This window comes from Macrosteles quadrilineatus, unplaced genomic scaffold (genome assembly GCF_028750875.1).
Source record: "Macrosteles quadrilineatus isolate MER2022 unplaced genomic scaffold, UCM_ALF_1.0 Scaffold_3__2_contigs__length_128488019, whole genome shotgun sequence".
Lineage (NCBI taxonomy): Eukaryota > Metazoa > Arthropoda > Insecta > Hemiptera > Cicadellidae > Macrosteles > Macrosteles quadrilineatus.
The window spans coordinates 106,784,201-106,810,228 of record NW_026542596.1 but is presented as its reverse complement, the minus strand read 5'-3'; the positions used below and the strand labels follow the sequence as shown (position 1 = coordinate 106,810,228).

The following is a 26,028-nucleotide window of genomic DNA, read 5'->3' as shown; positions in this document are numbered from 1 at the left end:
ATTGTATAATTAATTGTAGCTAAATAAAGCTAACATAAGGTCTGTAGAGGTGAAATCACATGATATTGAAAGCCAAATTTAATATTTTAAAATTTAGATTAACATAGATAGACCAATAACGCTATACCAACAGATAACATCATGGATGAAACATACGACCTTATAGAATTAAGACAATTTAAAGCGTGTTCTATTCTGTATATTTAGAGTGTGTTCTGATTAGTATTAAAACATTTTCTTTTCAGTAAATATTGGACTACCTGCTTCTACTTTGCATTGTTCTCTGCAAGATCAGCTCTATACAAACTGTATTACAACACAACCTCGACAGGCCAGTGAATATAATTCATTCTTAAAAAGTTGAAAGGTAACTGTTGAAATAGACAATGAATAGTGCAAGTAGTAGACTTCTCATTCTATTGAAAAATATGAAGCCTGTTTCCATGCGTTATTATTATTGTAGTACATTAAATATAAATCAAAATGTAAACAGACTGACATTATAACCTGGACAGAACCAATGAATACAATCCCTTTTAAGAAGCAAAATGATTATGGAGAATAGTCAGACTGGGATCGTGCCACCAAAATGACCTTCGCTTGGCCTCCGTTAGGATTGCTCGTGCGGTGGCAGGGATACTCTATTTCTCTCTCTCTCTCTCTAAGCCGATTCTTTGTCTCACTCTCTCTCACTTAGTCAGCTGGCTTGACCGTCTACCTGGTGGCTGCCACAGGAACTATCCGAAATTCAAATATTCCCAGACTGAATTTTTAACAAAGGTATTGCACTTCTTATGGGTTTTGTATTCAATGACGGAACTAATGAACTTGTTCTGTAGCTATTCCATAAGGATGATGAATCTTTAAAGGAGTATTTTTGTAATGCTGACGGTTTAGAGTAAGCTATGCACTTTTACACTTTGAATTTATTTAAAACTCAAGTACGCCATCTATATTACTGAACAGACATTGAGACACTCTTACATTGACTTTCGTTCAATCTTGCTGGATGTAGAAGCAGATTTGGTACACAAATGTCTGTTACTAAATATAAATAGATTTTCTCATGAACCGTCTTACATTGTTTTATCTCACAGCCGAGAACTGTTGTCGAAGGTGAGTACGAGATGAGCAGGTGTGGTGGCAGGGGCAGGCGGGGTCTTGGCTGACAACGGAGGCAAACTCTGACGAGGACCCTTGATCGGTTTCATCTGTGAAACACCAAAAAACTTTTATCTCAGCAGTTTTATGCAAATTTAACAGATAATCCAAGAATAAATTTGAATTTGTTTGGAGGATTGATTTTATCAATCGGAATGGTTAGTTATTAAAATAAAAAATAAAAAAACTTATTTGAAGATAATTACAAATCCAAGTTCAATTGTTATTTAATTGTACCAAAACTTCCTCACAATATTAAGCTTAAACCCGAGTTCACTTTCAAGCTTATTACTTTATGACAAGCTCCTTTGAATGTGATAATGTATATACATGGATCTTGGTTTAGCAGTTACATGTCACATTAAGGAACAGAAAAATTATTTTTAAATGTAAACAAGTTGTTTTTATTACCTTAAAACACTAAATTTTACCCTTGGAAATTTTATATGGATACAGTTGGGTTAAACCATATAGTTCAATTAAAATTTTTGACTGGGACGGGTGGCGTCGTCCTGTAATCCAGCTACTAGGAGGTCACGAATTGTGGATAATTATAGGGATGCACTGTGGATGCGATGCTCCCTGGTGTGGATTAACGTCCGCACTAGTGAGTAATACGACTATCCGCAGTACTTTCCTAATAATTAGACCAATTCGTTAATTACGAGGAAAAAATGTGGTTCGGATTCCACAATAAACTGTAGGTCCCTTAGTTGCCATTAGCTGTATGGGCTATTAATTAACAGCTGTGTCTAAGGAACATGTCGGCCTTAGTCACTAACAAGACTACAAGATCGCGCCACTCATCCTACACCTACACTCATCCTTCACTCATATTTGGGTTAAAATACGCACATAGTGACGTCCCCATCTTAGATAATTGATAATAATTGATATGCACATTTGCTTGGCAACACCCTCTCTCAGGTGGAAAAACTTAAAACTACGAGTGTCAAAATATCAGAAAAACCCAAGAGCGGGAGAAGTTTCAACAATGTGCCATATTAGCTAGGATACACGCCAATGCCATGTGTCAACAAAGGTTTAGGTTTGGATTTTTCTAACGTCTGTAGCAACCGAGTTAATATGAATTTTAGTGAAGGATGTAGGATAAGAGTAGAATGTAGTGAAATACCAGATCAGCTTGATTACTGGCCATCAATAGAAAAAGATCGGATCTTGTTAACAAAATAATTATTTTCATTCTGAGCTATTGATTACAAGGTGATTCATTAATTTTTGCTCAACTGTATTTAAAAAATTACAACCAAAGAACAAAAGTAGTCAGTAGTCTGGCAGTTTGCACATGTATTACTGAATCAAATGTTTTCCTTTTTATAACTAGATGTTTAGATTGATTTAACTTTATCAACATTATTAAAACTTCAAATAACAAACTGACCCATGAGAAGTCCAGTGCTTACTTACATTGTTGGGCAAAGCATACTTCTGTAGAAGGCGTCGGAGGTCTGCGTTTTGCACTCTCAACTGCTCAATTTCTGAACTCATTTTGTGTCTTTCTGAAGATATAACAAGTGTAAGGCTAAAGCAAATATATTATTTACAAAATTTGTGAGTATACATTTAAAAAATGATAAAAGAGGGAATTTTCAACTTACGTCTAGCAATGCTTTCCATTATACTATGGTATATGATTGGCGGAATAAAGTTGCTCTTGAGACAGAAATGGGTCTTTGATTCATCATAACTGGGAGATAGAAACAAATACTTTTTTCGAAAAAAAACCACAACTATACTCCATTTAAAAGATTTAGGAGGTTTGAGAGAAACGCTTCCACCTCACCCAAACTTTGAAACAACAGCTAATCAGATTGAGATAAAAGAAAATGGTCCGAAACCCAGGAAACCTTCCCATTAAACCACCTAAATGTTGTCAATGGACTAGAATTCTATGGACCAGTTCAGAGGTTATCTGTATCTGAAATTCTTTCCATAGTTTTTCCTTACTAAATGTGACCATAGACTAAGCAACACAAGTGAAATTCAGTAAGTCCTCATAGTTTATATTCAGCTGTCTAGATATCTGGAAATCAATCAGTTACTAGACAAAGAGCAACATGGCTTTCGAAAAGGAAAATCCACAGTAACAGCAGGTGTAAAATTTATAGAGTAAATGCAATTGATAAAGGGAAAAAGGTTGTAGGAATATTCTCAGACCTCATTAAAGCCTTTGAAAGTGTGTCGCACAATAAATTAATTAAGGTTTTAAATGAGCTTGGAGTCCGCGATAAAGAACTTGTATGGTTTGAATCCTATATTAAAAATAGACACCAGTTTGTTGAAGTGGATGACATCATAGAACATTATAAAATAAACTACATTGAAAAAAAAATCAATCACAGCACAAGACACTACGATATGGAGTCCCCCAGGGTCAATCCTGGGCCCTCTACTCTTTCTTTGTTATAGTAGAGGATTGCCTGGGGCTATTGCTGGGAGTGACGGATCCATGAGTCTGTATGCTGATGATTCTAATATCCTGCTAAATGGAAATTCTAATTCTGAAATTGAAACATCTTCTTCTAAAAATCTTAAATGAGGTTTTAAATGACTGAAATAACAAGAAACAAATTGTAAACAAAACACAACCTCTACAGTTGGACGTACAGAACTAACAATAAAATTGGTTTCAGCTGTTTCATAAGGATGACAAATCTACTAAGGGAGTATGTTTTATCTATGATGTAACTTAATTAGGATGAATGTGTCTGAAAAAAAAAACTGGACACACCTGGATGTGACAGGACATGATTGGATGTGTTGCCACAGTTCAGGAAGAACATACAAATATGTTATGTATGTTATTAGAACCAATTCAATGTGTTTATCAAAGTAATTACCAACCAACTTTATTCAACACAAATTAAAAACAAAGGAAACAAGTAAACACACAACAAGTAAACCAGCTGATAATGGTTATAAAATAAACAGGCAATAAGTAAAGTTAGACATTTAAGGTACCTGTCACAGGTGAAGAAATAGCTAAAAATACACAATCAGATTCAGATGTCTTAGAGATATTTATCAATCACTAATCAGAGGGGAACCAATCCATCACCCGATGTCTTCTGAACAAGAATGGTTAATTCAGCTTGGATGTTTATTAAAACGGAATCGTATTGTGATTCTCAAACAACTTCGTGCAAGAACTTCATCTCATGTGGGTATAGTCATAGTGTGCATGAAGGGACTAGCTCGTTCATATGTTTGGTAAAACTGATGCAGACATTGAAAATTTGGCCTTAAATTGTTCGGGATGTCAACGAGAACAGCATGAATCACCCTAGCACCAGTTCACCACTGGAAATATCCTTCAAGGCCTATGCAAAGAGTTCATGTTGATTTTTCTGGACCAATTTATGGTCATCATTTTCTCCTAATTGTGGATGCCTACAGCAAATGGGCAGAAATTGAGACACTTACAACTATAAAATAAACAGGCAATAAGAAATAATTAAAGGAATACATTTAGGGATGTAACAAAAGCCCACCTTGAAGCACGGAGTGGTATTGCTGCATTCCTAGATGTAGACAATCCCACAGCCTCTCTCTGTCTGGGGGAAAAGCCGAACGAAACTGTTCCCAATACATCTTCACATCATCTTCTGTTAACTGTTGTGAAATGGACTTTCTCTCATTTTTCCTTTGCCCTATCGTAGTTGTTTTTTTCTTGCTAAACATTTGTAAAAGATTACATTCATGCAGTAAATTTTGGAAAATAAATTTGAATGTACAATCCGATACAATAAATTATTGTTAATCTTTAAGGATTTTGATCAGAACTCATCATTGTCATCTTATCGACTAAATCCTTGCTTAACCTGTAAATTCCCACATAGGATTATGAAATATTTTATTAAATATAAAATAAGTCCTCATTTGCCTTGTCGGTTAATGTTTTCATTTGCTAATTGCAAAACTATGTAAGTACAAGAACAAAATATGTCCATAGAAACTTGTAATGTGAAATCCGGTACAAAACAAATAAACTGATATTCCAGCAAAAGCTGCAAATACCCCCACCGCAGCAAACCAGCAGACTAAGCAAATTTCTGTTTGCCTGACTGGATTTTCACTTAGCTTATTCTCCATGGGAAATTGACCTACCTCGTTGCAGACAACGAGCACTCTAATAACTGCTGTACTTAAACAGCTAAATGGATAGTTCACTTTATTTCCAAGACAAACCTCATCTTAACATATTTTAGACATTAACCTTTGGTTGGATGCTTGAAACTTCTCAACAAATTCTCTCAATGCCTTGAGCACAAACACTGGGTTGATAGACTGTTCATGGGAAGGGTCATGTTCCATTTCCTCCACTGAAATCATTGAAATCGATTAATATTATTTAAAAGGGTTTGGTTAAATCATTAGCAGATAATGAATGCCCGCTTTGGTTACACCTAACTGATAAAAAAATAAACGGTATCAGCATTCTGACACATACTTTCTCCCATAAGTTTGTCAACAACCTTTATCATGTGTAAGCGGTGAGAGTAAATATACGGAAATGGGATTTATACAATTTTGTTCACAATTAAAAGGACTACATACTAAATTTTTATCAAAATCTTTCGGGCCATTTTTGTGAAAATCGGATTTTTCCGTTATTTTATGGGGTTTTATGGGAAAATAGCATAATTTACAATAACTTTTGAACCATAATTTTTACAGAAATGGGATTTGTACCATTTTGTTCAGAATATAAAGGACTATAACATACAACACTTTATCAAAATCGTTCGGGCCGTTTTTGGGAAAATCCTATTTTTCCGTTATTTTATGGGGTTTTATGGGAAAATTCCCATTAAAAATAAAAAAAATTTAAAAATGAAAAAACTATCAAAATTTTAAGGACCATAACATACTATGTTAAAATAAAACCGGATTTTTTTCTAAAATCCTATTTTTCGTTATGTTATGGGTTTTTTATGGGAAAATAACATAATTTACCATAACTTTTGAACCGTAATTTTTACAGAAATGGTATTTGTACCATTTTGTTCAGAATTTAAAGGGCTACAACATACTACATTTTTATCAAAATCGTTCGGGCCATTTTCGAGAAAATCCGATTTTTCCGGTTTTTTATGGGTTTTTATGGGAAAATCCCCATTAAAAATCAAAATTTCAAAAAAATGAAAAAAACGCCTGGAGATACCATGGATTAGAACCTACATACCAAATTTCATCGAAATCGGACCACAGGTGTAGTCCCTAGCTCTGTACACATCCAGACACACAGACATCACTTTGAAAACCACTTTTTTGGGTCCAGGGGGACCCAAAACGGATATATCCACTCAAAACTCAAACTCGAAAATTTTGACGAAAACAATACTTTCTCCATATACTATGGTATAGGGGGAGAAAGTAAAAACAATAACGAGATATTTATTAAGAATGTAACATAGGCTCCTTAATTTAGCTTTCAGTGACAGTGAAATATTCCATTTTTTGTGTGTATAGTGTGAAGTTGTGTGTATCTTAAACGAAATTGGACTCTTTCCATTCAGATACAAGCCCTCGGGAACTCTTAAAAGATATATGTTAGGTTTGTTTTCTTGTTCAAAGACTAAAGTGACATGCTTAGTTTAAAACCCTGTGTTCTGACATAGCTTTTTCTTGCTTTTTAATCAGCCACCAGACTAATTTCTAAATCAAAAATATATTTGTATCCTACCTCTTGTTCTCTGATATGAGCCAAAGTAGAGAACATTGTGTAAAATTTGCCCTACAATTTGAGAACTATTTTTTTAAGATTAGCAAACATAAACAAACTAGATGGAACAGACAATAATTTGAGAATTCTACATATGGACTATCAAAAATTAACGATCCTAAATTCTATGTAGTATCTAAAATTGAAAACTAATTTTAAATGTACCTAGTTATTGAGCTATTTTATTTTTAATGTATCTTGTGCTAAGGCTTAATTACCATTGTCAAGGAGAGGGATTTCACAGGAGATTTCGGACGGGGAAGGAACAGGAGATTGGACTGTTTTCTCAGAGAAAAATGTAAACTCTGAGGGGTCAGCTGCTTCTACGACAGAATACGAAATAGTAAAATAGATTAAATAATATATAAAGTACAATTTAACTCTTGAATTTCCACAATACTTAAAAATGATTCTTATAAAAATTATTTTAGTGTGGTAATGTTTACAGTAAAATACTTTGCAGAAATAATATATCTCATAGCACAAAAACAATACATATATTCATATTGCATTTGCCCTTTAAATGACTTCTTGATCAGCATCCTACGTGTTATTAAATTACCTGAAACCATAAAAAATACGTCAAATAACAATTGTAATTATATATTTATTATTTACACTTATACTGTTTACTCACAAGACGGTAAATACATATAAAAGATGGAAAGTGGTGATTGATTTTGATTGGACACTCCAATCATCATCAGAACCAATTAGTCCATGAGCCATGCATTGATGAGTGGACGCAATACAAGGTGTTCTGAATCCTGAAGGTTATCGATACTCCATATTTCTTGAATTTGTTAGCGATCCTTTGTGTAACTAAATGTAGCATATCTGGTGTTTTCTATTTTTATTTCTTCCGACGTTGTCCTGCTGTGTAACTTTTTCTATCTGATGATCGAAATTGATCACCACTTACCATCTTTTATATGTATTTACCGTCTTGCGAGAAAACAGTATAAGTGTAAATATATGTATAAGTGTTATTTTAACGTATGTTTTTTACTTTCAGGTCATTTGCTCTTTAACATAGTGTGCACTGAGATATTTCAAATTTATATTTCAAAACACCAAATTCAGAATTAGTTCAATAAACTTACTGTTGCTTGTGTGGGTCCCAGATCTGCTGCTAGATGTTTGTTCTGACAGATCTTCCAAGAAGGAATCTTCCTGGCTAAAATCCCTGCTTAAGATGTCGTCACTGACCCCCGGAAATACTGTTCCGTGCTTAACTGTTGGTCTGGCCATATGTCACAAGGTACACATATTAATCAGCTTATTAATTAGGTGTCCTATTAATAGCGAAATATGACAACATAAAAAATTAATAGATTCAAACAAAGTGCAGGCCTAATAGTAATTCAAATTCAAATATATTTACTATATGAATTACAACAGCTTGGCCTCACCAAGTTAAAAAAAAAAAACTTGTCGGCGAGGTCCAATTGATGCATAAGGCTAACAAACAAAAAGTTTACTTTTTTTTTAGAACAAAGATTCCCAAAAAAAACTATTTCTACGGTGGTTTGTGGCAGGCACTTTAACTTGAAACAAAGTATTTGGCAGCACACTAAAAAATCTAAATGTACTGACATAAGTAATTGCTTTATAATAATAAAGGTATATATATTTTAGATAATAGCTGTGAAACATCAATGGTACATAGTGTCATGCAGGCCTACAACGTAGATATTGTTCATAAATTTAATGTTTCAATTATCAATTATCAATTATTGAGATGGGGACGCCACCTAGGTGCGTATTTCAACCCAAATATGAGTGAAGGATGAGTGTAGAATGGTGTGTGATGACCTGTGTAGCTTTGTTACTGACCAAGATCAGCGGTTTCATTAGTTAGGATCATTTATTTAAAGCCCAATGATCAGGAACAGCTGGGTCCAGTTTCGAGCCATCAAAAAGCTACCAACTTTCCTCAGGATTGAACAGGCGATTTTTTTATTACTAGGCGAACACTATAATGTTTCAATTATCAATTATCAATTATTGAGATGGGGACGCCACCTAGGTGCGTATTTCAACCCAAATATGAGTGAAGGATGAGTGTAGAATGGTGTGTGATGACCTGTGTAGCTTTGTTACTGACCAAGATCAGCGGTTTCATTAGTTAGGATCATTTATTTAAAGCCCAATGATCAGGAACAGCTGGGTCCAGTTTCGAACCATCAAAAAGCTACCAACTTTCCTCAGGATTGAACAGGCGATTTTTTTATTACTAGGCGAACACTATAACCACTCAGCTACCGTTTAAAAAAACATTTGAATTTTTTTTATTTTACTGTCTACCATAAACTACTAAACATGTAGAACTATTTACTGTGCTAATGAACTTTAAAAGTTGTTACCTAATGTTTTTATACAAAATGGTCAAATTAAATTAGGGATCAGTTGGTTTTAGAGTCAGAGATGTCTGTTTTACTGGTTTTTATTTTAACAAAAACCCAAAACCAAGAATTGATTGAAGTTGTTGCTTTCAGTTAATTGGTTGTTATGCAATAAATACGGCGATGTTTAAGCTATGCAAGATTAACTTACAGTCTTCACAAAAAAGATGTATATTACTTAAAGAATATGAGTGTGTCTCTTTTAATTTTTCAACAAAAGGGACAAATATGCCTGAACTACCATTGACGGCATTTGAAATATTTTATTACATGGAAGAAGCCTGTTGAAATTACCTCTCTTTGGTGGTTGTTTTCTTTTCTTCATCATGAACTTCTTTAACTTTTTCAAAGACGTGAACCTTCAGCTTATCCTCAGAGATTAAAGGTCTGGAAAAAATATATCACGGTCAAAAATAAAAGCAATATCTTAATGTACTGTGATAAATGTTTTACATGTTGACTATGAAATTATTTATGGTAAATGATAAGGACACGTGATGTTTTGAGGGTGTCAAGAATGGCATGGTTGCACCATGAAGAGGGTTGAGAATCAGTTAAGACCAGAAAGAGGTAATGGTGATGTTGAGAGATGGAGTAATTTTTTATGGAGGAAGAGGACCTACTAAAGTTAGTTTTACGTACTTGGGTACAATGTTGATAAGTGATGGGAAGATGAGGTGTGACATCATGACTAGCCTGAGAAAGAAGCTTCATTCAAGAGTTCATTCAAAATATGAAGCACTTACTATAGATAAAGTACATATGAAAGCATCAAAATCCATTTATAAGATACCTATACTACAGACCAAAAGGTAGTTATGGACCAGAAGTATGGAAAGTGGGGGGAAAAGGGAAAAGAGATGAAGAGATTACTAGCTGAAGAAATTTAGTTAGTAGAGGTTGAATGAAAAAAAGTGGTATTGAGTTAGTAATGAAGAGATCTTAAGACGGCGAGTTTGAAGACATCTTTTGAGAAAAATTTAAAAAAGGCTTAAATAAGATGGTTATTATATTTGAGAGGAGTGAAATAACACACTTAAAAGAGGGAGAATCCCACAAAAATGAAATTGATGGTGATAGAGGAAAGAAGGCCAAGAGGAGATTCTAGAAGAAGGACTTATGTATTTATTTGTAAGAATATGATTGTTAATTGGCGTTTTGCCTCGGAGAAATAGATACATAAATAAAGGCAGATGAATGTGATGAAGAGGTTTGTGAAGAAAAGAAGAATGAAATGGCACATGGTAAAGGAAGAAAAACTTCGGAGGGATTGGAGGAAACATACATTAAACACACTTAGAGATTTTCCACCTTAGAACAGCTGGAGACAATTTATAGTATGTTTCTTTCCAGTACATATTCACTGATGTTTCACCGACTTCAATACTATTTTAACCGACAATTATTACATCTTCAAAAAATAAACCTTTTGAAAATACTCACGCTGGTGGAGTGGAGGGGTGGAAGACAGGGTTTACAGCCTTCAAGATGGGATGACACGTCACACAGACTATGTAAGGCTTCATTGTCTTCCTAAGCAACTCAATGTCTTCTTGTCTGGACACTCCCAAGGCCTGTGCAAACAACAAGACTCTAAACAAGCTAACCATAACAGAACATGTGACTATCTTTCCTTATGAAAAATGTTATTTTACCCTTAATGTAATTAATCAGTAAGTGTAAAGGATTTCACTTGCAATCACTGTACATGATGTGATAGCCGTTTTAAGACAAGAACAAAAAATCAATAAAAACATATTTACTGACACTGAACACGTTGTCTATGCGGACCAGTGTGTTCTGTTCTCTAGTGTACGGAGCTAGTAACACATTCAGTCGCTCTTCCACCAAGAAGCCCGACCGATCAGCCACAGACTCCAAGATGTGCTTCAACAGTTGTTCTTCTTCACCCCTGCTGCCTTCCTCCCTCAGCTGTTCTCCTGAACAGATAAAATTGTTATACATTGTAATATTTTCCTTTACGTGCAGTAAAGGTCCAAAGGTGTCCAAACAAAAGGCAGCCTATTGTAATGTATTTTTGAGTGCAAAGGACAATCTATATAATTAATACGCTACATGAAACTTTGTCGGTTGAACTCCTTCTCCATTTCTTAACCGATTTTATCAATTGACGTCTCATTGGAAAGAGCGTGTCGCGTAGATTTGCAAACTGGCCTTACATTTTCGAAAAAGCCCCTTGGGCTCTGCCCCAGTGGCTTTGAAAGTTCCCATGTTATCCTTATGAAGAACATAATTGTTTACATTTTGATCAGCTGTATAATTTAATTGCTGTTATTTATTTTTCAATTCAATGAAACGCACTGAGTACATTTATATTTACTGTTTGAGTTTGTGTAAACATAACCCCCAAGACGGATTGTGTTAGTATGGTTGTATCTTAAATTTATATTAAATTTGTATTTATCGTTGTTTTATGTCGCTATGACGGATCGAGTTAGCACGATTGTAACTGAAATTTGTGCATTTATAGTTGTTTTGTGTAGCTATAATTTGTTTATTTGTCGTTTTATTTTTCTTTTAAATGCCTCCGACGCGACGACAACGAAACATAGACAAGAGGCGTAATCGACAATCGTGATAACGACCGCAGCTACAGGTGGTGCGAAATAGGCTTAACCATAGACTAACCAACCTAGACTAATAGACTACCAAGGGAGTATGTTTTATCTATGGCTCAACTCATCACAGTCAGCACCTGACCCTGGACAATCTCAACTATTATATTACAAATGCGCCCTAACACTACCCCAAAACGACTTTTCGTTCTCAATTGACCCTCTATCAATGACCTGTGTTGCCTGTAGAGCGAGGCATTTTGAGAAGGAGAAAACCGGCCGGAATGCTTTAGGTTTATCAATAACGAAGTTAACATGGTCTGAGTTACACACCGGTAATCTTTGAGTTGACTCTTTTAAACTCATTGTAAATATGACTGTTATTCGTTTTAAAATAACTTCTAGGTAATATTTTGCAATTGCTCGAATTTGAGCAACATGTAAACTAGTTAAATTTAATGTTTGAAATTTTTAAAATTATTGTTTGGACCCATATTTTAGTAGCTAGATTTTTCCAAATCTAATACATATTCAGAATCATCTTTATTTAAAATTATTGAGATTAAACATAGTGTCAGATTTCAGTGGTGTTAAAATAATAATAGTGAGGAATTTGAATTTGGAGTCAGTTATGGGTAAAAGTGAGTAACACAGCTAGTCCTGCCATACTTTCTGTGCCGATCTCAGCGAGTTCCCTCTCTTGTTATATTTAGGCCTATAATGTAATGTTATATTTTATATTTTGTTGTGCGCTCCCTTAAACTAAGATGTACACACTAGCGATAGTCAAAACCAAAAATTTCGAATCTTGAAACCAAAACAAAACTAAAAAAATCTAATCCCGAATCTCGAATCTCAAAACTTGAACGCAAAACTTGGTCAAGGTTGCTAAAAAATAAAAAATACAGGTAATGATAACATTTTCATTATGATTATGAGATTATGCGATCAAAACTGAAAGAGACTCCTAATCCAGATATAGGTAATAACATAAATGTGACACATAAACTTCAAACCCAAAATAACATATTTTTTTATAAACAACTAACATTAAAATAAATGAAACTCTTGACATTGAAATAAACATAAATATTACATTAATTAGAACATTTAGTGATCAATATTTCTTTGTTTTTAATAAATATCGAATATCGATATGAAACTGAATTCTAAGCTGTTCCAGTATTTAAGATGCCTTTTGCAGTTCAGAATACAATTTACTTGTTTCATTAGTGTTAATGGAGATGTGTTTGCTCGATTGCTACTAGCTTGTGTGTAAACAATGTTAATAATAATGACACAAAAATGTCATCATTTTCTAAAATATAAGTGCCAAAACTCCCTATTTCAAAACTTTTGAACTTCAAAACTCGGTAATCGAATCTCAAAACCGAAACTTTTCCAAAGTGTTGATGGTTTTGAGATTTGAGATTTGGTTTTGACACATCACTAGTACACACAGTTCAATCTCCAAAAGAATGCCTTTTCTAAAATCAGGCAGACTTGGAATTTTGATTATTTTTCAAATTGAAGGCTATTTCTTTTCACCCATACAAAAAGTTGTTGTCTTGTTTTACAGCAGTTTTACTGCCCAAAATCCTAATAAGTGGGTTAGTTTTTTTAAAGGAAAAAAGCAACTTGGCTTTGGAATAATTATTAAGGAGAAAGGAAGGATACACAACTAACTCACCTGAATAAAGAGTCAGAGGAGGTCAATAGAACACATAAAAAGTACACATTAAACTGACATTTCGCCCCTTTCAGGGGCTTCTTCAGAGGTAGAAAATTTTCTAGGTAGAAAAAAAAAGGGCGAAATATCAGTTTAATGTGTACTTTTTATGTGTTCTATAGACCTCCTGGGACTCTTTATTCAGGTGAGTTAGTTGTGTATCCTTCCTTTCTCCTTATTCTGATTCTAATTTATGCATTTCCTTTCTTCTGAAGTTATAACTCTAATAATCAAACAAAAACTCCTATTGTGTGATTATTTTAGGAAGAAGAGGTAAAAATGCTTTTACGCACACAGTTGCACCTGTAGTGTGAAACTCCTGAATTTATCGGACTACTCACTGAAAACCCCCTCTACTCTGTTGGACACAGATTGTTTGTCACATTACTACAGGTCAGTTCAATGTGTGACCCAAGCTCTCAGGTTTCTGGCATTCAATTCTTATATGATCTAGACCGCATCCCGGTCAAGGTCAATCTTCTTGGCAGAGAACGCTCTGGACAAACTGTGTCACACAGGTCCAATTATCCTCACCCTCTGTCATCATCCACCAACAACAGCCCTACATGGTTTAGCTTCTAGGCAGCCATATGTGGGCAGCAGAAGAAGTTGTGCTACTTGCTCAATCAGTCGCTTGGTCTAGCTACCCGTGTCTCCTATTCCCAGCTCTCCTATCAGAACTGGTATGTATGGGTTCACTCCTTTGTTCTTCCTGGTCCTTTGACTTAGGAAAAAATCAACTCAGAGGCCACTGTACAGATGATCTGGTCCTGCAAGCTTAGCTTATTGCCCACCATGACCATAACAAGGTAGTTGGCAGCTCAAATGTTTTGGATTTCTACTGCCGCGAACTGCAAAGGCTCAATGGTGTCAATCCGCTACTTGGTCAGGATCACGATCTGCGTTTTGCTAAGGACGAGCGAGAGACCATGGTACACATCAAGAGTGCTCCTGTAATATTCTCAAATACCTTCAATTTTATCAGTTGAATCCTTCATCACGGCCGATTTATAGGATGGAAGATCTTTCTTGGCCACAAACGTTGTTGGAGGTGGTTGCCACTCAATGCCCAGTTGTTGCTCATAAATAAGTCTGTCGATTGAGAGGACCTGTAACCATAAAATGCATTATAACATTAGTGTTTGTTTATAAAGTTATGATGGTTGTAAATAGATACAAATATTTGTCTGACCAGTTGAGTGGTTAAAATGCTCGGCTAAAAATCTGGTTCTGGTTACAGAATTCTAGACCTTGAGAATATTTGTCATCAACCAATGACGCTATTCTATCAAAAGATCGAAGTTAGTTGGGAACAAGACTGAGGTTTTTCTACCGTACCATTAATTAACATTAAAAAACTGCCAATGGCAGAAAAAGTACAAATGTCATTTTAGAAATAATCATACCATTTTGTAATGGTAAAAAAACAAGATGATCTAAAACTATAACTAGCAACCACAAACCTTATTTAACAGCTTTTTAGCTGAATCATGGTTGAACTTCCACAGCTGAAAGTATTTGGCTTCATTTACAGAAGAGAAATGTTCAGCCTTCATTAAAATATCTTTGATGTTTCTATGCAGTTTTATAACTTCCGATGTCAATCTCTTCACTTCTACTTGTGTACTCTGCTCCATCGCTTGAATCTTACGGCGAAGAGTTGTTACTATGTCCTGTAATCTGTAGTATTGAGTTAAGTAATGCAATATTTAAACATGTAATCAAAAAAGGAATCATGCTTTTATTTGTGAGGCAAAGTTAGTACTAGCAGTCCTCTCTACCACTATATGTTAAAAAATCAAACCAAATTTGAAAAGATTTTATACCAAATTTCCAAGTATAATAAACATTTTTCTTTTGAGAAAACTTTTACTGTGAAGCCTATATAAAGGCCCTTAATCCAACGTACATCATGATTAATATCAGGATTCCCAAAAAAATATCACTATCTAACTATTATCATTATTGCTACAGTAAAGCCAAAAGCGTTCTTAATTCAATTATTAAAAATAAATAACTGAAAATGTGTAGTGTTTTCAAAGGTAAAATGAAGATATCATTGGGTTGAATGCAGTAGTGGCTCACAGAGCGGAGGAAAAGTCTAAAAACGATATTCACATAACAATAAGATTTTAAATTTGGTACTGGTAGGCCTAATTAATAATTTGTTATTACAGTAGAACTCAAATTATCCTAACTCCAACTATCCGAATTGCCTTTTATCCAAATTGCTTACAAAAATAATTTAAGAACACAGTAAGAATCGTTATAAAGAAGGCAGAAGCTGTGATAGCAGCAAAATCCAAAACCTGTCTCGCGTTTGTGTTGAAACCATCATCGTCTCCCGCGATCACAGAAATATCATCGTTTTTCGGGATCACGGCAAAATGTTAAATATATGTCACGGTCGTGTTGAAACCATCATCGTCTCCCGGGGTCACAGAAAATCATAATCGTACTCTACAATCGCGGCAAAATTGTAAATTTTCCGTTCTGCGATGGCAATAGTAAAAGCTCGGCATGACTCAGTCTATTTTTTTTTTAATACTCCAACTATCCGAATTTTTGATTATCCTAATGGGGTCCGGTCCCAACTGATTCGGATAATTGGAGTTCTAATGTATTATTAAATAATAATATAAATAAATACTCAAAGCCTATAATGTACAACATTTATGATTAACGTTACTGAAATAAATTTTGAGTGGAGGGAGTTACTGAATCTCCAAATGCTAAACAATGACCCCCCCCCCCCCCCCACCGTCCCCAAAAATATATTCTGGAGCCACCCCTGGTTAAATGTTGTTTGGCTTTGTAAACAACATCGGAACCTGTTGACTAAATATTAGACATCAAATTAGTGGTTAAAACTGCATGATATATATATAGTTATCAGACTTATTAGCTTTTTTCATACACTCAAAATTAAATTTATTGAATTTAATTCAATTGGTTGAATGAGTTAATAACTATAGTTTGATTACTTGTTAATCCGCCGCTTCTGCTGAGATCGTATCAGCAGACTCTCCTCGTCCCGTTTCTTCAGCACCTGATAGTTGTACTCCATCTTTTCCTTGTTCAGAAGACATATGGCCTTAACTTGTTCAAGTTGTTGTTGAAGAACCTGCCACAATTACAACAAAGAAAATATAAGGGACTTTTAGAGCTATATTTTTGTTTATTTTAAATGACAACAATAATTTATTTTACCCTCAATCTTGTTGTCACACAAATTACAAGAGATTCTTCGCCTGGCCAACAATATTCTCCAATATCCGCCTCTCCCGTGTCATCTTAAAATGTTGTTTCTAACTACTTTAGATTTTTCCTCACTTTCTCAGTCCATCTAAGTCAAGATGTTCTCTTCAGCCATTGTTCTATTGGTTGCCCTCTTCACACTTTTTTCAACATCAGGTCTATTTCTGTTCCTTACACATCCTCTAACTACCTCAATCTTCTAATTTTCACCATCTGCTATAATGTGTCGGAATGTTATTTAATAGTTGAGCGGAGCGAAGCGAAGTTTCTCTGGGATCGTCTTCAATGCAAACTTTCTAACAATTAACTCAATAACGGCTGAACATGTTTTAGCCAAACTTGCCAAGGTTGTTTTGTCAAATGTTTGGAAGGCTTAGACAAAACCAATGTAAATTTTTGATAACTTAATAATTTAAAAGTAACTCAAAGATTTTAAATTTTAACATTGGCCTTATGGATGCCATGATGGTTACAAAATAACGGCAAAACAAATAATCATAGCATATGTTAAAATCAAGCCACAATCTAAACACAGTACAAAGGAAAAATACCTCCGCCACAGCAAACCTGCAGACTAAGCAAATTTCCATTTGCCTGATTGGATCTACACTAAAATGTCTCCTTAAAAATATCACGTTTATTCCCTATTTAAATAACATTAGTTTAGCGAATACTTAGGTTTGCTGCAACAGGGAGGGCAAAAAGGTGTTTTTTTTTGTAAAATGTTAGTAAAAAAAAGTTTAAAATTAATAGTTTAGTATGAAATGAATGCATTTTCCAAATTTGATCAAAATATGATCATAAACAAGCAAACTACAACAATTTACTTATTCTCCATAAGAAAAACATAGGAATTTTAAATTTACAGTTTTTTTGGAATTTTCTTCGTAACCATTAGGCGCATAATAACGCTTCAATATACTAAATTATTTGGGCATTGGGCTTTAAATAAATGATCCTAACTAATGAAACCGCTGATCTTGGTCAGTAACAAAGCTACACAGGTCATCACAAACCATTCTACACTCATCCTTCACTCATATTTGGGTTAAAATATGCACCTAGGTGGTGTCCCCATCTCAATGATTGATAATTGATAATAATAGATAATTGATAATTGATAATAATTTGTACCAAACAGACAAGAAAGCAAGCTCATAAGTACGTTATAAAAACTGGTGATAACTGCCATATAGATGGGATGTCTACTTAGTATTCAACATTTAGAGTCAATGCTACTGCGGAGTTAGCACCAAATAGCTAAACAGACTCACCTGAATGTCTTTCTCCAATGATATCTTGGTGGCTCGGTACTTCTCCTGGTGGTGTATGAGGATATCTTGCATCAGCTGATTATGTTCCGAGAGAGCCACAAACCTCTGCTCCAGGTTGTTTATCTCGTCCTCCTCTCGCTGCTTGTAAAGCGATTCCCATCGCTTGTTGTTCAGCTCCATCGTTTCTTTGCGTTCAATGTCAATTGCTTGCTGAAACATCCAAAAAACTTCTATCCCTCTTTAAGTTACAACATTTTAGATGAGGAATTTGGAAACACTACTTCCCTTGCATTATTAGCCATCATTCTTAATCATTCTGAAAGATTACCATAACTTTGCTAACGGTATGGTTTGTAGACACATTTAATGCTTTAAGAGAATTTATGTTTCCTGATTAAACCCACCCTTTAACAAAGATGTGAGAAAGTTAGATGTTGATTTTGCTCACTTGGCTTTAGACATACGACCCCTGTAAGATACTGTATTTAGTTATCTTTGTTTCGGAAATTCAGCTGAAACATTGATTGGATGTGGTATGTAGTGTGTACAGCTGTCTTCAATTGATATATGCCATCAATATATATATGGTATATATATGGTTTGATATATGGTATATATTACTCAATTCAATTCAATTCAATACGAGACGTTACCGACAGACCGCCACCGCCCACCAGCACGCCGTGCAGAACGCATCATACCGTGCATAGCCGAAGTGTTCGTGGGAAATTGTCATCTCTATCACTGTCGCTGTCAAAACGTATCGTTTGTAGGTTAAATTTATATTAATTTAACTACAAAAATCTAATCAAAAAGTTAATGCCTCCGGTGGGTTTCGGACCGGGTATCTTCGATATCATCAGCCCGATACACTATCTACTACACCACCGAGACCGATGGCTGTACAACGTATCGTTGCGGTAATGGTGTTCGCTCGAGCGGTGGTGGGTGGTGGAGGGCGGTGGCGGCCTGTCGGCAATGGTTTCTAATTCAATTTATTCAGAAAAATAAACATTACATATACAGTACATATTTTACACAAAATACTCTGAAATTAGGTCCCTGCGAAGCAAAGCTTGAGTGCAGGAACCGAGTCGCAAACATCAAGTGAAAATACTACCGTATACAATATCAAATACATGGATATATCACTTACATTCAATTTTGACATAAATATATTGCTGTTACAATATTACTTTTGTGTTATCACTATTATAATTCTAATAGATAAATTACTACATATGTGATGACGAGGTAATGTAAATCCGAGATTCAATTATCATGATGAACTGAAACTTTTAATCTAAATAGGCCTAATAATAGGAAAAGATATTCAAACATATATGCAAAAGGACAATACTGCACGTCAGATAAAAAAAAACGAGCCTTGGGAAGGTATGTGGATTTATGCTATTGAAATAATCAGCAACAGGAAACTGGCATTACACACACGCGTGCATTCTGTAATACTGCACACTTTAAAGGACCTTTTATAAAAGTATTTTACCTAACCCGCCATGTTAAACTTCCCTATCCCAAGCGTGATGTATACAACATCATTACTTCTCGAGTGAGGTAAAGTTGAACAAAACTCACTCGGTGAGGTAATGAAACCCATTTAAATAACATTGAGTGCTTAACTTAAAAAATATACCTCTATGGAGTCAACGACGTTCAACGCTAGAAATCAGCTGTGCGCTTGAATTTTATTGTAATGTTTTGAAGAATTTTCATAACCTAGATTTTGTTTGTAAATGAACGTTACTGTTAGAAGATGAGTGAAATGGATAATTAAAAATATTGCTTGTAACCTCCTGTATATTGTCGGGTCAGGTAAAATCTTGTACGATACACGTTACGCAAGAGCGTGTTTACATCACTTAGGTAAATTATGCAACTTGCTTCCGCTCGTTGCACAACATTCACCTGCGTGATGTAAAAACGCTCTTACTACACTTGTAAGGTAAATAGCTATTAAAACACTAATTCAGAATACTATGTTTTACAAAATATTGGAATGGAAACATAGTTTTAACATCACCACACCTCAATTAATATGAGTTCACGTCGGTAGGCACGCCTCATGATAGCAATCTGACTGTCAATCCGTTCTACCAGCAACGAGATATCTTCCGCTTGTTTCTGCTGATCCTTAATAAACCTGACATCTCCTGACTTCAACTCCGCCTTTAACTCTGCAATCAGCTGATCCTTCTGTGATATCAGATCCTTGCACTTCTCTGGAACAAAATAGTTGTTTGCCTTGAATGGTTGACATCGCATGTTTTAGCAAGCATCTGCACACAAATGTGACACAACAAAATAAAAACTGACTTGACCATTAATAATTATAGTCTTTAGGCGATGGCTGAGCGAGAGGATCCGCAAAAACTAAATTCATACATTGTGATAATGGTTGTACTATCTATATAAATAAAAATTTAGAGCAAAATAATTATGTTCTGGAGGCCCATGTTCAGACCATGCAAATTTGCCTTTGGATATTAGTGATGATGATATCTTGACCCATTTAAGTTAACAACAACAACAAAATATAGGTGTCTAAGATGCAGGCAAAATCTCTTACAATTTTCACAAGTTTTTAGTTTAAGTTTTTTAATTTTTTATTTTAGTTTAGTTTGAAGTTAAGTTTTAGAATGAAGTTTAGTTTCAATTATGAGTTTAAATACACCACAGGCAAAAAAGTTTGAGTACAAAAAAAAAATTAAAAATCAATTTAGAATGACTTAACAAAATGCAAGAGGAAGAGATTATTTTTTTAATTCTTCTTAATCTTCAATTTATTTTCTCGACTTATACATTTTTGTAGTTGACCTACTTTCATAGCATGTTCAAGTGTTAAGTACATAACAAAATCTATTGTCCAATGATGTAATGTTTGTAATTTTTAGTTAAAGTAGACTCAGTTTTGTCAAACTAGTATAAAAATGCCAAACTTGTCCATATAACAAAAAGGAGACTGGGCCTATGATATAATATAATTAATAATTAATAAAAAGTTCATCTTTTCCAACTTTGTGTGAAATTTTAAAATCAAAAAAGGTTAATAGTCATGCTTGCAGGTGTTCAACTACCGGTACTTAAATATGTACAAATTATATCTAGATGTCATTTTTTTCATGATGTTTTGGATTTTTCCACTAACCTCTCTGCATCTCTGTTTCTTGATGCAAGTCCAGAGGATCATTAAGTATGGCAATTCCTTCCCATTTCTCATTAATATTGTTAAACTTTTCCTGAGCAATATTAGCTTCATCTTCAAGTTTCTTGAGTCTCGCTGCCTTTGCCTCAGCTTGCTCCGATCTACGCGAGACTTCATGGGAGTCAGCAGCTACTCTAACATTTGTTATCTGAAATTAAAGCTAATAAGTATCATAAGCTATAGGCTATGAAGCATGAATCTACTTGAGTACATACCTAATAGTCCTACCATTTAACCCTTTTAGTGCTATGTGACAATATATTGTTGTGCGTCATTTTCCCAAAAAGTGCTATGGAACGATATATTGTTGTTCGCGTTCCATCCAAATAATTCTAAGCGACGATATATGTTCATTCGACAATGAATGTTCGTTTCTATGTTCAAAATACGTGCTAAATGTATTTATTTATTATGAATTGACGACCTTCGAATAAAACAAGAAGACATCTGTACTGGCCCGACGATGAGTCCTTTGTGAGTCGAAACCGGTTACAATTTAGCAACATATTGATCACATAAATGCAGGTATTTACACCAGTTATTTAGAAAGTATTTGTGTAATGTTTTAATTATATTGCTCATAGAACGATAACAGAGGACGATTATAGATTCTTTTCTTTACGATTCATATAAAAAATATGAACAAAATCAGAACTTTGCAACGCTGTTCGTATCACGGCAAGAAAAGAAGATGTGTTGACCTGACTACTTACAAACTTATAAACTACAAAGTCCTGTGGCATTAATTTGTGCCATTAACAAACCTTCAATAGCAGCAACAATGTGTTCCGATTAGATGCCAATATCTGCTTGAACACATCCTCAGATTACAAATATGAAGAATTCTTATCACATTTGGACATGCAGCCTTTGTGTGTATTAGTTGAATTAATAACTATAGAGGACCAATATTATACAATTATGTGGTACCGATTGTCCCATGTTATGTTCATTATTGTAACTAAATTTGTAAAACGTGGCATTAAGTGTACCTGAAAACAATTTCCATTGACACCTGCCTTCTCTCTTACAATTATTCACAAATCACAAGACCTGGCCCTGAACCATATATTTATTGATATTGGACCATACTCGTAATTCAGTGCTGGATTGACGTATGTTGCTGTGAGCCGCATCCAAATAATAGAAGGGCTGCTTTCGACCCAGTATTTCCAAAAGAACGTTTGATGAGCATTAACAAAAGCTTGGTCTGGAGAAAGATACCAGTATTACTCGAAGATCACCTTTAGTATCACTGATATATAACGATTTTTATAGGCCTACACTGACCGCAGCACTGCTGTCGGTCTATATTTAATTCTATTTGTCTATGCTTTTAGTTTGAAAAGTTCACATTTGTTGAGATTAATATTGTCTATCCAATAAAATTCATGTATTCATGTTCAATTGTTTAACTAAATATATTGCTCTAATTGATTTTTTTGTTTTGGAGGTCTTGGGATATGAGAGAATGTTTTGTGTTTTAATTCTATACTTATCATCGCATGAAGTTTAACTGTCAGACAGTTATCAGTAACCAATATTGTATAAGCCGAAACTGTTTGGGTTGAATATTATCACTATCTGAGCTGTACCGCCCTCTTTGAGAAAAAGTAAATATACCATCCCAGACGTTTTAAGCCTAAAATGTAAATGTAGGTCTCAAAAAGCCATTTATTATAACATCTGTGTTAAAAAAAAAAAAAATGCTTCTCTTCACTGGGAAATAAAATGTAGCTATTTTGATCACCCTAAAATTGAATCCCCACACAAAACTTCTCAATTTCATATTGTAAGTAAAAATAATTTTGAAGCTTGATGGTGAGGATCAATGGCAATATATGACATGATGTCTCTGCTTAATTTTGTGGACGCGTCTGCAAACGCCACCTAGTTTTATAAATATAGCCTATCTTATTTAAACTGGTTGGTATTAGAGCTCCTCTGATATTGTTTGCTAATTCAACTTTCTCCCATATAACTTAGTCTTTTGTTAAAATAGTTTTCAACAAATCATCAACACATTGGACATTCTCACTAGCATGACCAAATTTTTTCCATTTATCCAAACTAAACATAAGCTGCTCGCAGGTTTGAGGCTGAAAAAATTAGATTTTCTTATTTCTTTTTTTTTACCCGATGTGACATAAAGGAAGCTTTAGTTCACAATAAGTTTTCTTTTTGTTTCGGCTTGGTACTGTTTTGCTTATAGTAGGCCTATTTACTAAATAACTATTTACTAATTTTGCTTGGCAAACTATAAAAGTTTGCGTATTCAACAGAAATCGATACTTAATACAGTAAGACTCTCGCTCATCCAGACTAATGTGGTGGACGCCCGGTCCGGATTACGAAAAATCCGGACTATCGAGAGTCGAGCAAATGTTATAGCAGTTTTTTTCAATTTTGTTCCAGGTCCACAGTACTTATTGATAGCCGGGCAAATGCAATTCACCTTGTAATAATTTTTACCGCGGTGTTATTTGAGTTTTTGATTATCCGAGGTAGTCTTGGTCCTGTTTATCTCGGATTTTGACTAACTACTGTACCTACTGTGCCGCTAAAAAAAAATCACGATTGCTGATCCGGACTAGCGGGGTCCGGACAAGGCCGATTCGGATGAGCGAGAGTCTACTGTAGCTTAAATCCAAATCCGTCAAATTTGATTCTAAAACTGGCTAAGTTACAGTATTAACATGAAAATGGGAAGTCTGCTCCTTCCATCAATAGTCAAAGAAAGTATTGTGTGCAAGCTAAAGTCTGACACTTACCAATTCTCTTCCTTCATGAGCCAAAGTCAACAGTTCAACTGTGCTTTTCTCCACCTGTTTTTCCAAAACAGTTTCCTCTTTACTTTCGTCATCAAGACCTTCTTCTTTATCCTCCACAGCTTGCAGTCTGGATTAAAAATGTACAGTAAGCATATTTAAATTACTAGTTTTAAAATAATGTTTATATGTACAAGCCTACCTAAAATAATAGTATTCAATATGAACCACAAAACTTCTGTGTTTCGCGACAGCACACTCTGCAAAACTTTTAGGGGAAATAATTACAGTTTACAAATTAGTTTTTAAACTAAATGCTAGAGAAAAGATTGTTAAATAGATTAAGCTTCAGTTATAGTTAGTAATTAACTTAATGTTAGGCCTATTTATTTATTGCTTAGTGTTGTTATTTATTTTGAAATCTTGCTGTCTTATATCATTAACTTTTTTTATCGTAAAATGGTGGAACCGTTGAACATAAATAAGTTGAAATCACTGTAGGCTAGCATATCAAAGTTAGAAATACTGACTCCCCAACCCTTAAGTAATTTACTATAATAGTCTTCGTTCTTCGCCACCCTAACTTGAGGCAGCCCAAACTGACCTGCAGGGTCAATTACCTAAGTTACCAGGTTGGTCCCTCACGACCCTTTTCCAAACTTATTAGAGACGCTTCCGTGAATGCCCTACCTAATTCAATATTAAAATAAAAAAATTATAATAGGATGTTTTAATTTACTTGTTTACATCAGTGGTGGATCTAAATATGAGGCACAAGGGAGAGGGGCAAACCAGGGGGTCTGGAGGGTTTGGGAGTAACCCCCCTGAAAATTTGTGTGAAAGTCTCCAAAATGGCAGTTTTATACCCATTTCTTTGTCCAAAGTTAAGTAGTGTGACAACTTATTATTTTACGCAATGTGTAAGTATGCACTAGGCTACTGCCCGAGGAGGAGGGGTCGCCCCCTTCGCCCCCCCCCCCTCTGGATCCGCCACTGGTTTACTTTAACTAAGTAAAAATACATCAATTTAATTAAGTTAGCTTACAAACATTTCTGTTTTTACGGATAAGTTTTACAGGTTTTAAGCTAGATTACATTAACTTATAAATAAAATAAGTACATACAACATAAGTATAAATCGTAAACATTGTCTGTTTGAAATGGGACGAAAACGTTTGTTAAATCGATGTCATTAACGTAAACAAGTAAATAAATACATCCGATTACAGGTAATTTTTTAATGTTAAATAGCCTAATAAAATATTGAACTAAGTTCACAGAAAACGTTGCTACCTAATAGGATTGTAAAAGGGTCGTGCAGAACCAACCTGGCAATTGACCTGCAGCAGGTCAGTTTGGGCTGCCCCCAGTTAGGATTGCGAGGACTAACTTGTAGAGAATCTGGCAAAAATATGGTCTATACCTTCTAGAACAGTCCTTGTTTATATGTTTGTAATTAGTTTGGTACCTAACACTTGACTCTCACTAATTTTAAATAGTTGATAAACAGCCTTTAAGAGATTTGTTTGATTTGAGTAGGCTAATTATTGCTTACAAACCTTTTGCGAGCCGCCGCATTTCTTTTCTGTATTCTGAGTCTCCTTGCAACAATACGCTCATCAGGGTCAGGAGAAGTAATTTGGGGTTCCTCGTGATAATTTGAAACAATTTCACTTTTAGAAAAACTTTCCATATTATAATTTCAAAATTACAACCAACTCTTTTAAGAAATTTATTTCTTTTCTAATATTGTTTGTATACAAATTAAATTATTATTAGGCTACTAATCTAGTAATCTATGAGTATTTATTTGGGAATTGAAATTTATTAAATTTAATTTACTGCACTTCTTCTTCTTCTGTAAACAAACTGCTGTCAACCTTATATC

At 34.6% G+C, this 26,028-nt stretch overlaps 1 protein-coding gene across 2 annotated transcripts; it reads right to left on the bottom strand.

Moving 5' to 3' along the window:
• Nucleotides 1-233: 233 nt before the first annotated feature.
• Nucleotides 234-25,922, bottom strand: LOC128990999 (dynein regulatory complex protein 1). 2 transcript variants are annotated; one of them, XM_054413699.1, is made up of 17 exons: nucleotides 25,700-25,922; nucleotides 24,144-24,270; nucleotides 21,316-21,520; nucleotides 20,196-20,389; nucleotides 18,150-18,359; nucleotides 16,602-16,741; nucleotides 15,081-15,297; nucleotides 14,588-14,726; nucleotides 11,080-11,252; nucleotides 10,756-10,886; nucleotides 9,607-9,699; nucleotides 8,011-8,150; nucleotides 7,126-7,230; nucleotides 5,399-5,504; nucleotides 4,674-4,855; nucleotides 2,590-2,681; nucleotides 234-1,211 (listed from the first exon to the last, which is right to left on the bottom strand). In XM_054413699.1, the coding sequence occupies exons 1-17, from the start codon at nucleotides 25,831-25,833 to the stop codon at nucleotides 1,092-1,094; spliced, it is 2,508 nt and encodes an 835-aa protein (XP_054269674.1). In that variant the 5' UTR covers nucleotides 25,834-25,922; the 3' UTR covers nucleotides 234-1,091. The 2 variants fall into 2 exon arrangements, with proteins under 2 accessions (XP_054269674.1, XP_054269675.1); XM_054413700.1 differs by lacking the exon at nucleotides 7,126-7,230 and having other exon boundaries at nucleotides 25,700-25,921.
• Between the last annotated feature and the right edge of the window lie 106 nt (nucleotides 25,923-26,028).